At 42.4% G+C, this 17,507-nt stretch overlaps 1 protein-coding gene across 3 annotated transcripts in view; it reads right to left on the bottom strand.

Annotated features, from left to right (window-relative positions):
- KLHL35 (kelch like family member 35) overlaps nucleotides 1-17,507 on the bottom strand; it is a 91,088-nt gene that overhangs the window by 24,792 nt on the left and 48,789 nt on the right. For all 3 annotated transcript variants that reach the window (XM_069203870.1, XM_069203871.1, XM_069203869.1), the window contains 2 exons: nucleotides 9,827-9,945; nucleotides 550-738 (listed from right to left, as the gene is read on the bottom strand). In XM_069203870.1, coding sequence (XP_069059971.1) covers nucleotides 550-738; nucleotides 9,827-9,945 — 308 coding nt within the window. The remainder of the gene's footprint in view (nucleotides 1-549; nucleotides 739-9,826; nucleotides 9,946-17,507) is intronic.

Here is a 17,507-nt window from a genome sequence, read left to right as displayed (position 1 = left end):
TTTAAAAGAAATATGTATCTGTCTGTAATTTTAAAAGAAATGTGTATCTATGTGTTTCTATTTTATCAGTGCCTCCTTCCATTCCAAATCTCCCAAATGAGCTTACAGCACTTGGATAACTCTTACTGATTGGCCAGTCCCAAGAAATAACTCAAAGGCTAGCTTCTCTGTCTAGCATATCAAATTTTGTGTTCCAATATTTTAGGACTGATTTTGTTTTGGGCAAGACTTTGGATTAAAACTCTAGTAAGTTAAAGTTTAAAAAATATTGTTGGTGAGGGACGTAGAAATTACATGTGTTTAGTTATACTTTCTTAGTAATACATGCACATATGCATGCCTGTATGTTTGCAAGTTATGGAAACACTCTTCATTACGACAGAAAATCAACCAACAATGCAAGATCACACAACAAAAATATGACCACATATTTCCAAACCTATGAGGAGGATTATCAAGGATCATTTTGGCTGTTTATGGAAGTCAATTTCAGAAAACTAGTTCACATTCCATAATCATACTGTAAACATATGCTCTGCCTGTCCATACCTTGTCTGTGTTGGCGTAATCATCCATTGCCCCACCAATCACATAGAGCTTGTTCATGCAGGGCGTGACGGCTGCTGAACTCACGGCTTCCAACATGGCGTCGACGAGTGTCCAGCTGTTCGAGAACGTATCGTAGCACTCCACAGTGGACAACCTGTGGAAGCCATCAAAGCCTCCCACAGCATAGAGCTAAAAGAGAGGAAGGACACCAGTTGTGAAAATATGAGCTTTGTGGATGATCATTTTCTTATTGCTTTGCGTTGAATTCATGAGGCACTTACAATGAACTATGTTATACAGAAGAAATAATTCAGCATAATGTTTTCTACACCAAACTCTAAGGAACAGGAATATGAAGGAAGGTGGAGTATGTACAGTTTGAGCTTCTGTGATCTGACATTCATTCAAGATCAGAAGATGGCAGGCATAGAAAATGTGGAGAACAAGGACTTGGAAACTAGTAAGAGATCTATATGATCCTTACTTCCAGGTTATATGTGAGAATTCCGGGGCACTATGGTAGATTTGCTATATAACACCACATAGGTACTGGGAAGGTGCCTGGTCACATATCCCTGTTGTTTTCAGGTTGCTCCACGTAAGATTAGTTAGTCATTAGTGGTTTAACAAAGGCCACCACAACCTCCACGGTGTGGGCCCCCCCAAGCTTCAGGCCCCCCTCAGCACAGCAACCTGGCCTGAGAGCTCCTGAGTAAGTTCAAAGGGGGGCCCTCCATGTGGCCAGCAGGGGGGCCCTTCAAGTTTCATTACACCACTGACATTGCACCCTTGCAATTTACTGTTTTCTCCCTTTTTTCGAATTTTTGTTCCTCCTGACACATGTGCCCATTTCTTCTTGGTTCCCTTGCCTCCTTCCTCCATACTCTTTGTGTTTAACCTTACCTGCATTCCCTGCTCCATTGTACTGCCTACGACATATGCTGCCCTCCTCCGCATCTTCAGCTCTAGGCCTTTATCCTGATAGATAGCACCTGGGCTAGTCACAGCATTTGGCAGATGAGCAAGGTGTAAGCAGATAGGCACTGCCTCTTGTTTGATATGTTAAGTCATGTTACTTACAGACGTCTGATAGTTATCGTATGTCTCTGTGTTTTATCAAGATTACTAATCGTGGCTCTGAGACAATCCTGGCTGTTTTTGATGTCACTTTGAACCAGTATGTCCAGTGTCTTACACTTTCCCCCATTTTTCCTCAGGGTCCTAACCAATGTATTATTATTATGTACTTTGATTGGAACAGCAGGACTATTGGGACTGTTGACTCTACCCTGTGGGCATTTCATATCAACCCTAATCCTGACACAAACAATTACTCTTAAAATGACAATTTATCAATTACCCTATGGTGCTCAAAGTATCACATTGGGTTGTGGCATCTTTGACATGAAAGGGTGATCAAAATGTCAAATGAGCATTACATAATAGTTATTAATTATTGATGTGGCTGGTTAATGTTACCAGAAGGGCCTGTCGAGTGTGATCTAAGAACAGTCTGATTACATAATAAGCCAAAATTATAACATGAGTCAGTGCTGTGACACTTGCTTATGATTCCATATAGAGCAGGACATTGGTGAGACAAGTTTTGAGAAGTCCCTCTTTCTAACCATTGGAACATTGCAATATACAGTTCAGTGGAACCCAGCCCTGCGTAATTTCTGGCCACTATATAACACAGGTCCTGAAGAAATATAACTTTTTCTTCTTCTAACAAATGAACCAAGAGTTTAGACCTTTCAAACAGTAAGTCCAGAGAGTATGTAAAACATGTATGTCTCTTCCGAGTGCTGTAAAATGACATACTTTAATTTACACCTAGAACTCTACTTGTGTTCAAGGAAGATAACAGAGCACAGACCTGCTCAACTTTGCTAAGGATACCATTGTATTGCTGAAGACGCCACCATGGACTTTGGATATCCGTAAACACCTGGGGGAATATTTATCGGATTGTCATGCAGGGCAGCGCAGCCAGTGTACTGTGCTGCACAGCATGGTAAAGGGCAGGAATGTTCTTTATTTAAGACATAGGGCACATCCCCGAACTTTCCCCTTGCGCTGGAGCACGATGGACTGCCTATCGCCTACGCAGGCCCCCTTGCACCATGGTGCAAGGGGGCCTGCGTTTCATGCAGGATTGTTTTTGTGCAGGAAGTGACACCTTCCTGCACAAAAACAATAGTTGGGAGGCATATTCCTCTTTCTGTGTGTGTGCTGCAGAAAGAGGAAGAAACGAGGAGAAATAGAGCTATTTCTCCTCACTACGCCTCCCCTGGGGAGGCGTAAGATTTTGGCACACCCCCAGGTTTACAAGTTTTTGTACATCTGGGGATGCGTCAAAATCCATGGGATTTGCGTGGGAATCCTCACGCAACACCCATGTAAAACCTCACTTACAGAGTAAGGCAACGCAGTGATTTGGCCCGCATTGCCTCACTCCTAATTTTAGAAGCCACTCAGAGCCACGCAAAATGGCTTTGCAAGGCTTCAAAAATCTGACTTAAGGTTTGTGTCGAGCTTGCTCCACATTGAATGATGGAAGAGCGACACTAACTGGGTCATAAATATGGCCCCTATTCTAAAACTCCCTGGTGTTTTATTGCTCACTTCTATACTGTAGAAATACTTTACTCATTAGGAGCATTGTTCATGTTTAAGGTCGAAACAGTTTTTACTCTCCTCTCATGCTTGTCTCTCATGTTTTCTAACTTTTATGCAAAAAGCTGTAAAATCATCAAAATTGCTCTTGGAAATAGAACAGGCCAAAACTGTGACAGATAATTTGAAAATAAAATTCACCATAGGCTTATCATAGTGTCCAAAAATCTGAATGTGAGAATTTATTGATTGTATCAAGTCAATAAACAGATGCCCCGGATATTTGTAGAGAATGTCTCTGGTATAAAACATTTCCTGTACAGTTTATAGCCCTTCGACATCTTGAAGCAGAATAGAAAAATGCTGGAATAAAAACCTCAAGATGTCTTAAAATTATGACAGATGCAGGAGAGTGGGTAACAATTCTGCCTGTCCTCTATCCGAGGTTCACCAACAACCTCCCCAGGGGGCCCCTTAGAAGTAAATCACAAATCTCCTTAGGGTGCCTGAGGTGAGATACTTTTTTAGGTCGACCTTAGCAGCACATAAGTGCTGCTCTTCCACTGTTGCAATCTACTCTGTGGGCTTTAACCACACCCATCTCACGCCCATCACTTACAATCGTTCCTTGGCCTGCCTTTTAAAGTTCCCTTGATTTAGATAGGTAAATGCTTTATGTTTCTCCCGCCTTGAGGTTGCTTTGTTACGCTTTGCAGACCGACCCTGTAGCATGGATTATTGCACGATCGACCAGATACCTTGGTGTGGCGCACTATTTTTTCTTTTGCCTATCCGCTTCATGTTGCTTGGCCGTATGTTGTTCCTTCCTCTTCCTTGTTTTGGGGATACTGCTGTTTCTTTGTGATGTGTGTGCACAAACGCTGCAAGCTCGAGGGGGTTCTTTTTAATATATTTAATAATTTTTTTTAAAAAGGTTCATATAGTGCAAACTCAATCGGAGGAGCCCTGAAGTTCATTAAGCGCAAACTCAATCGGAGGAGTGCTTCACATAACTCTGTGAAGTTTCATATAGCATGAGGACCACTTTATAAGTTTAGCAGCAGAAAAATATACAACGTGGAGAATTCAAAACAGAAATATACACCTCAAAGTCTCAAAGCGGCTCTCCCGGCACAGCAGAAGAGCCAATACTACAATAGTCACTGCACTCAGGAAACTCGCCCCATAATTTTTTGGGGGCATTTCTTTTTCAAAACATATTTGCCCATGCATCAGCCTGTGGTGATCCTCGACAATGGGACCACCACTAAACCGTTCAGCACAAAGCTCAATTTCTGTCTAGTTCATCTCTGGGTCCCCACCCTAGGTGGGGGGGGGGGACTCCAAAATAGTAACCTCTCACACCATTCAATGTCTTTTTAAGCTTTCTCATGGCTTGAACTTTTGTGCTTTCTAGCTGGGAGTAGCTTGTGTTTTAAGGGCCTTGTTTGTAATAGTATTGCAGTAAGTTTGCAAGTCCTGAAAATGTGTAAGGTATTACACTCTCTAGAGGCTGCATATATGGTTGGTTATACTGCATTAATATCTGCTATTCTGTATTGATGTAGTTATGCCCTCTAGGGGCTGACTACATGATTGCATGACCATGTTTCTTACAAATTCTATTTTTTCGGGGCTGTTCTGAGCATTACAATATACTACAATATTCGCTGCACTCCTTTTACACAATATTTTTGCTGATAACTCACTCCATGACCTGCTCTTTCTGTCTAGGTCATCTCTGAGTCCCCACACTAAGGTTGGGAGGACCCCAAAATAATAATGTAAAAAATATAATAAAGCCAATATTTTCATTTTGTGCACAGGATAGAGGAAGAAGGTAACTGGAAGTACTTTAGTTATATGCAGAGCCACTGGAATTATGTGGCAGAGAGGACCAAATTATGCGGCAGAGTTCACCAATTTATGTGGCAGGAAAAGTCCAGTTGTGCATTTACAACGCCACTAGCTCTAACTCAAGCAAACGCGAGCCCTATTGCATTGCAAATGCTTGTTGAATGAAGGGGGCGCTGGTGTAGAGTAGGGGGCAATTAATCAACAATTCATTAAGCAATGCAATTAAAAGAATAAAGAAGATAGAGTTAAAGTTGATTCCTAGGACGGACACATATAGTAACCATTACAAAAGCTTGAAGTAAACTGATAAAGGAAATCTGGAGGAAACAACGTTTAACTATTTAAATAAAATTCAACAGCATTGATCGCTAACATAAAAGTCTTCAAAAGCCAAAGACATGCTAAAGCTCTTCCTAATTAATCTTCCTAATTTACAAGAAAATAGAGGGCTTTGTCTTCTCTTCTTTGCTCCTCTTCAGACAACTCTAATCTTTAATTTGATGCAATGAAAGGTTCCCATGTGATGCCCTTAGAATGAGGACCCTTCTCTGGTCACTGGCAGAATGGCACATTGCACTTTGGGCTCATTCCCACATTTATGTATTTTATTTCTTAACAAACCTTCCTGGGTGTTAGAACTTCAGCATGCAATACTCACAAGTGGCTTAAGTAATGTTTATAGGTTAACCTCATAAGAATTACCTTGGAAACAAGTTTTCACTTTATTCTTCTTTGCTCCTCTTCAGACAACTCTAATCTTTAATTTAATGCAATGGAAGGTTCCCATGTGATGCCCTTAGAATGCGGACCCTTCTCTGGTCACTGGCAGAATGGCACATTGCACTTTGGGCTCATTCCCACATTTATGTATTTTATTTCTTAACAAACCTTCCTGGGTGTTAGAACTTCAGCATGCAATACTCACAAGTGGCTTAAGTAATGTCTATAGGTTAACCTCATAAGAATTACCTTAGAAACAAGTTTTCACTTTATTCTTTAGTGCAACTTGTCCCAAAAAACATCTTGGCTCTAGCACTGCCCTGGCAAAAGATGAATGGAAACGACCAGCTGATTACAAACCTCTGGACCAGACCTAAATAGGAGCTGCAGCAAAGGCAGGCATGCTTAAATCGCAGACAACTACAAAGGTGCACCTGAATTGTGGCTACATAGGCGGGCATGGCGCCGGTGGTTTTCCTGTTAATATACGTTGATCCAAAACCTGAAAGAGCACAGAAAGCAAAGAAAAGAATCTTTACCTAGATTTGCTCAGTGATATCAATATGAACCTAGTGCAACTCATGATGAGCCTCTGAGGCCTATTACAATTTAATAGGTTATATAATAGCCACAATGCTGTATTGTGTACACACAACAACCCATGGGTAGGTCCATCAATGAGATCTAGACCCAGAAGTGATTGAGTCTCAACAGAATCCCTGCCACTGGGGATTGCAGGAGGAATAAGTGGCAGTATTTTGTCTCATCTGATCAAACCAAAAAGAGACAACAGCATTCATCTTCTTCAGCGGGGCATCCATGTCAGAAAGGATGTCAAGGGTTTGACCATGGAAACCAGGGAAGTGAGAAGCCCCATTTCAAACTGATCACATGGAAGGAGTTGACAAGATGTTCTTCCCGAGAATTAGCAATTTCATTTTGTTACTATTAAGCTACAAAAAATTACTGCCTGTCCTGGTCCATGTAGGCAATAAACAGATCTGAAGATACCACTGAAGGTCAGACAGAGGCCTGGCAGAATGAAGCATCAAATGGGTGTCCTCTTCATATAAGACTATCACCACATCGAAAAAACTTAAAATTCTGCCCAATGATCACAAATGTATATTGTATTGAAAAGGATAGAAAACTGGGAAAGAGAGCTAGGGCCCTCTCTCACTCTTCTGAGGAGACTCTGGCATCTGTGTCGCTTGAGGTGATTGTTCGTGCATGATGGTACTGGACTAACTCATGGCTTGTTGGATGGGGTTAGCGCTCCTCTCTCTGTATGTTGACAGTGCCCGTCCTGCTATTTTACTGATCCTATGTTGTCAAGGCTGTTTGAGGGAGTATCATTCACGGTCTATTAATTCATGTCTCTGACTATCAGGTGTATCAGCTCCAGTCTTGCTCTCACAGTATTCCTCTATCTGCTTAATGATCAGTTCAGTTACTAGTTGCTCTAGGGACGTCTCTACTAAGCATAACCTGTTTTATGTATCTGGCTCTGTGGCAGTCATACTTTTGTGTCCCAGGTGTCAGTTTTCTTTCTGCCTCTTGCTCGCCTCTGTTGTTTTTCATGTGCTGAGTCCCAGTAGTGCCACCATGGACTTCTGTACATCTCAGGTCGGACAGGTTGGGACCAATACATCTTGCACTAGCCACATCCCCTGATTACACCAATCAGAAGATGAAGTTCTTGTTGTGCTTCAGCCCAGTCTTCCTGTACACTGACCACTTTGGATTGTGCCACCCACAAGTTAAGTTAGCCTGGGTAATATTGCCTTTCTGAGTGTCTGTGATTTTTCTGAGTGATTTAAACCTTCTTACAGGTGCCCCTCGTGCCCATTCTTGGTTTCAAGATCAGGTTCCCTCCTCCATTCTTTGGTGTTTTGTCTGCATTGCTCTTGGTGCTTTGTGTTGCTGGCTGTGGATTTTCATTGGTTTCCACTGGCTTGGCAGCTTGCAGGCTCTGGTTGTGCTTGATAGATTCTCACATGGTCAGGATTGTGACCAGGAAGAAGGGACAAGGAGGTAATGCTCCTATTCTTTATCGGTAATCTTCACTGCTCTGAGCCCATGTCCCCGTCATCCCAGTTCAGGAACCCTCCTCGCCTGTACCTCAGCATGCTGCCAGGAATGTATGATGAATCAACACATGCGGGAACCGCGCATGCCTTAGCAACGTGGTCGGAACAACGACCACATTGTTACCACGCATGCCTTTACAACGATTTTTTGTTGTAAAAGCATGCCTAGTAAAGGCATGTGTGGGAGCGGCATGCATGGTTTTATTATGCTACCCCCCCCACCCGCCCTAAGGCCTAAAAGTACCCCACCCCTAATACTTCAACTACCCGACCCCCCCAGCTGTCCTAAAAACAAATCTACCCCAACCCCCATCCCTATAAACAAAACTACGCTGACCCCCCAACCCGCCCTAAGGCCCAAAAGTACCCCACCCCTAATACTTAAACTACTTCGACCGCCCCCACCCGCCCTAAAAAACAAAACTACCCGACAACCACCACTCCACCCCTAAAAACAAAACTACCCCGACCCCCACCCACCCTGAAAACAAAACTAGCCCGACCCCCCACCCGCCCGCCCTAAAAACAAAACTACCCCGACACCCTCACCCGCTCTTAAAAACAAAACTACCCTGACACCTGCACCGCAGCCTCTAAAAACAAAGCTACCCTGACATCCCCACCCACCCTGAGCCCTAAAACCTTCCCCGCCCCCGCACCTTAAATACAACTGATCCGCCCTAAAGACAAAACTACCCAACCCCCCCACCCCGACCAATAAAAACAAAACTACACCACCCCTAAAAACAAAACTACCCAGACCCCCCACCCCCACTCCTAAAAACAAAACTACCATGACCCCCACCCGCCCTAAAGACAAAATTACCCCGACCCCTAAAAAAAAAGCCAAATCCCCCACACCAAGCCCTTAATCCATCCCCACCCCAAAAACTACCCCCAGCCCCACTTACCTGACCAAACCCTCTCCCGATCCACCCTAAAAAAAAAAACATCACGCCCCTAAAAATAAAATAGCCCAACCCCACCAATACCACCCCAAGCCCTTTATCCACCCCACCCCTAAAAACTACCATCCAACCCTGCGCAACCCCCACCCTAAGCCCTACCCTTAAAAACAATCCCAAACATCCCACCACCCCTAAAAAAAAATAGCCCAACCCCCACCCCAAGCCCTTTATCCACTTCCCACCCCTAAAAACTACCCCTCAACGCTGCCCCAATCCCACTTACCTGACCAAGTCCTCTCCCGATCCACTCTGCCTTACTCTCCGCCTCAACCACGCATATCCGTAGTTCAGCACATGCATGGTGAAGGCAGAGAAAAAGCCATGCGTTGTTCCGGCAAGCCTGCTTACGCTTGTGTGGGAAACATCAGCGTTGTTCCTAACGCGTTGTTCAGGACGTTTCCCATGTTTCAGTCTGTTTGTGGACAGTGCAAGGAGTTATGGGTGGTAAAGAAGAGACAAAAAGGTCTTTAGAAAATAATTTAGTAGTAAAGATTTGAGGTTGGGGGCAATTCTGCTGCCTGTCTCACCGATGAAGAAAACTTGTACTCAGAATAATGAAGATTTCCAGAAAGTAGTCAGAGTATTTCATTCTCTTCACCATGGGACGGACTGGATTTGTTAGCACTGACTTTCTTTTTCTCTACTGCCGGGGGTTTAAGTATTCTCGGTAAGAGAGAATATGGGTTGCTGAACAAGGCACTCAAAATGTTGTATTGCTTTTTTTCCAGTATGTCATAAATAATCAATAGATTGAAATAAAAATATACTTTTAAAAAGCCCTCTAAAATAACATGATTGTAGCTCATAGTCAACTTGTGTTATTTTGAGAAAATATGCTTTCCATAAAGTTTCGAAATATAAGACATAACTACTGTTTTAGTAGACTTTGAAACTTGTGTCTAATTGCTTCAATCTCCAAAACATCAATGTTAATCCAAAGTTAATAGAATAGTGTATTTACAAAACATTTAGGGTTCTGTACCAAAGTCATACATAAAGGGGATCTAGAAAAAAACTACAAACCTTGCCATGGAGATTTACAAGTTTGTGTCTCCACCTTCCCTTGTGCAGAGAGGCAATCTTTATCCACACTTTCAACTGAGAGCTGAACATCCACACATCACGGCTATTTATGTGACCTCCTGTAAAATAACAGGTTGGTGGACAGGACAGACAAATAATAAAAGGTCAGTTGTTTGGCTTCTCCTTCTGTCAAAATACAAACAATATTCAAAACCTGATTAACAGTTTAATTAAATAGAATTAACATTAAAATGAAAAGGGAATGGAACATTATTATGTACATGAATTTTCTGACACAAAAGCACCAGAGAGATGTTACTTTGCAAAGATTCTTGCATTAGGAAACATTTATCACCAACAACAATTTTGTGACATTTTAAAAACAGAAAGAGATATTTGCCAGAGAGGTATACCAAGATGGGGAAAAACAACTTTATTGAGACGTTGTATTTGTAACACTCATTACACTAAAAATTAAAATAGAGAGACATTTGCTGAGAAGGCCAGGATTATGGGAGGGGATATAACTTTAAATTAAACCCTAGACAGGCGTGGGGGATAAATGGATATCATGACCAGCACCACCCAGTGTACTATAAAGAATTCCAATATTGGTATGGTAGCAATAGCTCAATCAAATTTTCAGTCTTTTTCAGGGACAAAGTCCAAAATATATAACCACAAGAAGGCAGCCTGTCACCAAGACCACCACAGCACATGCAGAGGTCTCAATAAAACTTGAGTTGCCATGATGAAGTATACCCAAAAGCCAACAGCTCACTCCAAACAGTCAATACACAGAAGAGGTGGGATTTGTTCATACTGGATAAGCAACAGATGTACACTTAGTGAAGGAAAGTGGTGTGATGTGGAGAGTTGGGAATCAACTTGGGCAATTCATCTCTGCTGAACCAGTATGAATTGGCACCTTGAACTAGTGCGAATCCATGCTAAAAAGGGGTTAAGACAGAAATATTTGCTGCAAATACTTATGGCAGCTCTGCTGATATCACCACCCCTAGCAGGGACCAGCAGTGACAAGCTGATATGCCAGACAAAAGATATAAATAAAAGGAACTTGCTTAACAATAAAGAGCATATCTGGTTCATGATAATATGACCTGATAGATTGTCCAATACCCTTTGCATCTATCTGCACAAATAAAGGCTATAAAAGCTTTATTCCAGGACCAATTGCCAGTGGCAAATTTCCCAACCATGTGTACCTAACTAGCACAGCCAATTTTACTGCAGTCGGCATCTTGACCATGAATATGTAGAGTTCTGATCAAAACAAATATTGCTTTGGTATAACCATGCGCTCAGCTACCTTCATTATAATGTTCCACAGATATTGTGAGGGGTCACAGCAAGAGTATGCTGATTGTTAACAAGCAGACTTTTAATGTTCAAGGTTTTAATGAGGAGAACAACTAAAGGAATCACAGTAAAGGAGATACTGAGATGGTTCTGGAGTGTTGGCTACAGTCCCAGTAGTTAGTTACGGGTTTGACCACAAGGCTTGAGAAGAAATTAATGTGTGAGAAAGTGGATTCTTAGTTGGGGTGTAATAATCTCACTTTCTTGTTAGTTTCAGTAACGTCAGTAATTTAAACCCAATCTCAACTCCTGGTAGTTATGGCACAAAACAGAGAGGCTTAACTTAAGAAAATGTGTAAACCATTTGGAATTACTGAAACAGCTAAAAAGTTGAAAACACAATAAAAATCCCACTCCAGTTTATAACACTAGAGAATAATTTAATGAACAACATGACACCTTAATGACAAATATCCAATAAGGGAACTGGAAACATAAATTCATGAATCTTTAAATTAAAATAGTGCCAAAATGCATCAAACATGAACCACAGTCATATGGTTGCACTTGACCGATACCGAGGCATGTTTTAAGGCCGACAGTGATGGAGCGCAGGGCAAATACAGGAACCGAATTAAGTCCAGTTAGAAGTATTACCTTGTGACTTAGGACCTCATTACAAGGCTTGCAGGCGACCACTCCTGTGGAAAGGAAAGCTCTGCAGAGCTGGCGGTCCCGCCCCCCCCCCCAGGCCGATTACGAGGTTTCCACTGGGCTGACTAGCAGAAACCTCCGAAATCAGAGGTTTCCACTGGTCAGCCCTGTAGAAACCATGTGGCAGCATTGGCATCGGCTCCTCAGGGAGGCAAGGCCAATGCCGTCGCAGAGAAGGTGCCCCCAGCAGGCAGTGCGCATTCCAAAGGTGCTGGGCACGGGGGCCCCTGCACTGCCTTCAGCATGGTTGTGGGCAGTGCAGGGGCCCACCTTTGGCCCTCAGCACTGTGTTTCCACCAGCCTTTTCTTGACCTGGTCACTGCCATGAAAAAGCTGGTGGAAACTGGACTCGTGATCAGCATGGCGGTGCTGAACTCAGCACCGCCGTGGTTGACCACGACTCCGACTGCTGCCATGAGGCAAGCAACCATTTTCCTGATGATGATGGCGGTCCCCTGGCCATCCAACCGCCAGGGTCGTAATGTGGCAGTCGGATTGCCTGGACTGTGGCAGTCCGACCGGCACTGTGGGACGTAATGAGGCCCTTAGTCTCTGATATGGGAGTTGAAAAGACAGCAGGGCTAGGCAGCAGGCTAAGGCCAAGAAGGGTTCCACAAGGCCATATAGCTGTCAGATGGGGTCCGGGTGAAGCCGTTGACTTTTAGTAGGAAAGCTGCGAGGTGGAGAAATTTAAAATTTGTGTCTATAAGGTGGCCCTTGCCAACTAGATACTTTTGGTGCCTTTATCCACTGAAGATTTCTTCTTTTGGAGTTAGTCACTCTTTTTGGTGTTCGAATTTCTCCAGCAGGGCAAGGCTGCAAGCTGGAGCCAAACAGGGCTTCACAAGGCCAGATATCCTCTTCACTACATCCTCCTGAAATGGATGTGCTGCTTCGTAAAAGCTGTCAGCGGAAGCAATCTGAATCTTTGCCCAGCAGCAGTGCGCATTCACAAGCTTGACTTGGCAGGTTTGTTCAGGGCATCCAGAGGACTTTGGAGCTAAAAAGTTTCAGATTTCTTAAGATGTTAGGCGACCAAGCATCCCAGGACCTCAGGAACAGCACTTAGGAGTCAAGGCTCACTTCAGCAATAGCCAATAGCAGGGTCCAAAGCATGACTCTTCAGGAAAAGGGCTTCTGGCAGCTTGTTTTGTCTATATAGCTTAAAAGGAGGTCAGAAAAATGACCGTTGGAGTCCACATCTTTATCGTGGGTACAGGTGGGAGCAGGTCTTGTCATTCATGTTTCTTCACAGGTCTCAACAGCATGTGTAGTCCTTCATCTGTCTTGACAGGGTAAGCCTCTTCAAAGTTAGTTATGTCCTTTAAATTAAAACTTGCAACAAAAAAGAAGAGTTGTCTTGTGTAGCTGTGCCCTTTCTGGGCCCCTGGGACTGACATTGTTCGCATGATTGATCATCCCAATATCCTCAGTCTGAATTTCCAATGCGAACTAAAGTGCCCAGCAATATTTCCTTAGCGATAACATTAAGAGCATTGATAGGTTCTCTTCTAATATGGAGCTGCTCCTGTGGATGGGCACAGACAAGCTTCATGCACATATGTACATCAGAGTATTGTAGACCACACTGCCCCAGCCCCCAGCACAGGTGCATTGGACCACTCTATAGCTCACCCCTGCTCCGGTTTGGAGAAGTGAAGTTTCAAGGTGTTGGCACTGCAAGAATGTTCTCGTTTTCCTACAAGCAGGGCAACTGGAATTATGTGATTCCGTGGCTGCTGAAATTTACACATAATTAATCATTTGCCACATAATCCATCCACTGCTGCAAAATCTGCAGGTTTGTAGCTCAAATGGATCAAAAGTTACTAAAAACGAAGTAGCACATGTTGCCGTGCAGTGGAACATTCTTCACAAAGATTGACTGGTCACCTTTCAATACCTTAGTGATGTAACAGGGTGAGATGAAATCTTATACTGTTAACATGAGTAAGAATTACAAAATATTGATGTAATACTATCACAAGATGTGCCACATTAAACAACATAATTTGCCTTTTCTTGCTGCATGATATAGATATAGTCAACCCTGCCGCATAATTCCAGTGGCCCTGCTATAAACTACCAGAGATGATGGTGATTTGCATTCAACTGACAGATTTCCAAGGGATCTTAGTAGAACAGCACTAGACCAATGTCTCAAATCAATCAACCAATGGATGTTGGCTAACCACCTTCATCCTAAGTCTTCGAAAATGGAGATCTTGACACACAGAGAATACACGAACTGCCATCCCTCATCAGTCCGTTAGTCTGTCTCTAGGGACTTAGAGCACTGCCAGCATCAACAGATGCTAGACACCTGTGAGTGAATATGTATTCCTACCTATTCCTACGTTGCATGTAACCTGGGCTCAGAGAAGGACCTTTTGCACCATTGGTACCCTAAGATTAATTGAATTTTCTGTTACAAGAAGGATTTCCCCACATGTGTGATTCCCACAGCCACTCCAGGTGGCCACCCCCCAATTCTGTCTCATCTTGGCTTTGCAAACAGAGCTTATTTTGTGGGTCTCACACCCATTATTGCAGTTACTACAATGATTTCAGAATGTCACAGCGAGGCAATTGCTACACATCCATTTTCAAGATTCACTGGCCTTAGAAGCACTTTGCTGGCTACTCCCTGGCAGACGGTCATCTTTAAAGCTCTTGTGCTTCACATATTGTGCCATCATTTGCAAAGGTTCAGTTAGCATCCCTGTGAATATCAAATCTCAAAAGATATATTAGAAGAGGACAACACTCCACTTCAGGTTGGCACCTTAGCTGACCACCCATACATGACATAGTATATTGATGAGATCTTATGGCTGTACAAGTGAGTAAACTATTAAAGTCTCTTCCAGGAAAGATAAGAATCCCTGAAAATCATCTGCATAGTATTAAGAAAGGCTGTGAAGACCCGGCTCTTCTCAAGATGATATTACAAGGACAAAATTGTAAGCAGAAATTAAGATGCTTCTGTTTCTCTGGATGGACACTGCAGGGCATATTTAAGCCCATTGAAGCCCTCAGTGACCAATCAGAGGTAGCCCAATCCCTATCATGGTCAGCAGAGGCCAAGTTTTCATCCAAGTAAATCTCAAGAAGAATCACAGAAGAGCACGTCCCACTCCAATATGTACCCAGACCAGGTATTGTCTGCCCATACCAAGCACTGCACTGGTGGGATCACCTACCCTTCACAAGCAGGTAAGCTAGGAAGCGCTCTTCTAGCAAAGATGGGAACCAGGAATAATGACATAGAACTGATCAAGACTGTGGCATGGCACTGTGTAGTCAGCACCTCCAGCATAAAATGTAACTCCTGCAATAATGATGTTACTTGTCCTATCCCCTATTCCTTTTTTGACTCAGAGTGACTTATAAGCACAGAAAGAAAAATAAAATGAGCATATCTCTGGCCATCACACAGAACTTCTTACAATGCCCAGGTAGCTCTCAAAACAAACACACACTCTTCCACCATACCACTCCCATGGAGTAGCCTGCTACTACAACCTTTCCAAGGTATTGCAGGAAGCAATATTTAAATGTAATTACAATACAATGCAATACAATACATAAACCTTGATGTAATTTACAACAGTGTTAATCAAAATTAAAACAGAAGAAATGAATTGTAGAACAGAAAAGGAATATTTCGGTTGTAGTACATACTGTGAGATGATGCTAAATTGACTGGCTTTTTAGGAAATATAAACTTTTTTTTCCATTTCATTTTACCCACATTTGAAGGTTTGTTTATGGAGGCCTATGCCTGTGGTTGCCTTCTTGCTCAGGGGAGCTCCATTTCACTGGATTCTTGTGTAAATACTAAGAAGATTTCATTGCACCTAGGGTCACAACCTCTACTCAGGGGCTACAATTAGGAGTAAATAGTAGAAGCTGTTGCTGTCCCAATTTTGATGCCGGCAAACCGTGTACACTGTTTCATGATACCTGTGATGTAACAAGCCTGAACAGGGATCATTTAAAAAAAAGTATGTATTTATGTTTTTTCCATTTTAATAGCTGGCTCATTGTACCTAAAATCAGTCTGTTGTAATTAAGCAAAGATCCTTTGTAGATTATAAAATGTAGGTTTATTCAGCTTAGTGAAAGGCTACAAGTAGCGCCCCAATAGGAGCAGCATCCTTGTTGCTCAGCCCGCTCCCATCAACTGACCATTCCCACCAACCAGGCACTCATCAACATTCCATGACCTCACACACTCACTGGCTGAGCAGCAAAGAACTGGTCACTAAGGAGAGAATGCATAGCAACAATTCAAGTCACAACACAGTCTCTCGTTACTAATATAATACAGACTTTCAATTAAGATTTTTGAAAAAGAAATTCGGAGGGGGTCAAATGGTTTGTGATGTCACTATACATCACATTTTCCAATTATCTAACTCTCTCTCTTATTAGTGACTTCTGTGGTGTTTTTTCATTAGCCAACAACTTCCTACTGCCTTTATTTGTTCACATATCATATTAAGCATCGCAAACCACAGTGACCAATATAAACAACAGAAAACTTGCACCACCTCATTTAGAATTAATATGATTTTATTGATTTCTAGTTTTAAACTTAATTTTTTTAATGTATTTCTAGTTTTAAACTATTTATTTCTGTATTTATTTTTCATTAGCACAAACATAGTCTACACTAAGAACACGTCAATGCACTTTAGATGCAAAAGGATACTGATACTTTTTCATTACTGTATGAAGTTGGATTATTTTCTGAAGGGGGGAAGCTCACTTAAAATAATAATCACAATCCTCGTTAGGGTAAACCACAAAAGTCACTAAATAAACCTGTGCTTAAACCTTAGGTAGCTTGGCACAAAGCAGTCAGACTTAACTAAGAGGCAAAATGTAAAGTATATATGCAGCACTCAAGCAGTAATAACGTGAAAACACAACACAAGAGAATCAAACTAATTTAGAAAAATTGAGTTTGTTATAATAAATAAAATGGCACCAAAATGTAAAAATAAATCCAATAACTAGAACCAGAGATATGTCTTTGTAAAGTTTGACTTAAAATAGCTACAGAAAGCACAATGCACCAGTCGCGGTTATCTGGTCACAATAGACCGCATCAAAGTCAAAGGTTAAAGCCAACCACAATGGAGTGGGGGTCAGATACAGGAACGAGGCTTGTCCCGGCAGAAAAATGCCCCTCTGACTTTGAAACTTTTGTGCACAAAAAGGGGTCGTCGACGAGTCGTTGGGAGGGTAGGCTGTAAGCTGGATCCAAAGCGGGGCTCGATGACGGCAGGTTGCTGATTACAAATTGTCATAATGTAACTCAGTGTTCTCCTATGGGAGTCGCAGCCGTGTCACAGTGAAAAACAACTCTGGAGATTTTTTTACTGCCGGGGCAGGTAAAACATTAGATATACATGACTTGCTTTTTAAATGCCATGAGCACTACCATATGGGTATTTACGGCCTACCTAAGGGGTGATTTATAAGTATCACAAAGTAAGATTTAGACATGGCAAGGGTTTTTTTGGCAGGTCAAACTGGCAGTGTACACTGCAGGGACATGCCTGGTGACATGTTTTATAGCTCTACTTTAGTGGGTGGCACAATGAATGCTGTAGCCCTCTTGCGGAATTTACCTTAT

This window comes from Pleurodeles waltl, chromosome 8 (assembly GCF_031143425.1).
Source record: "Pleurodeles waltl isolate 20211129_DDA chromosome 8, aPleWal1.hap1.20221129, whole genome shotgun sequence".
Lineage (NCBI taxonomy): Eukaryota > Metazoa > Chordata > Amphibia > Caudata > Salamandridae > Pleurodeles > Pleurodeles waltl.
Note: the sequence above shows the minus strand (reverse complement) of the source record. Positions and strands in the feature narration are given on the sequence as shown.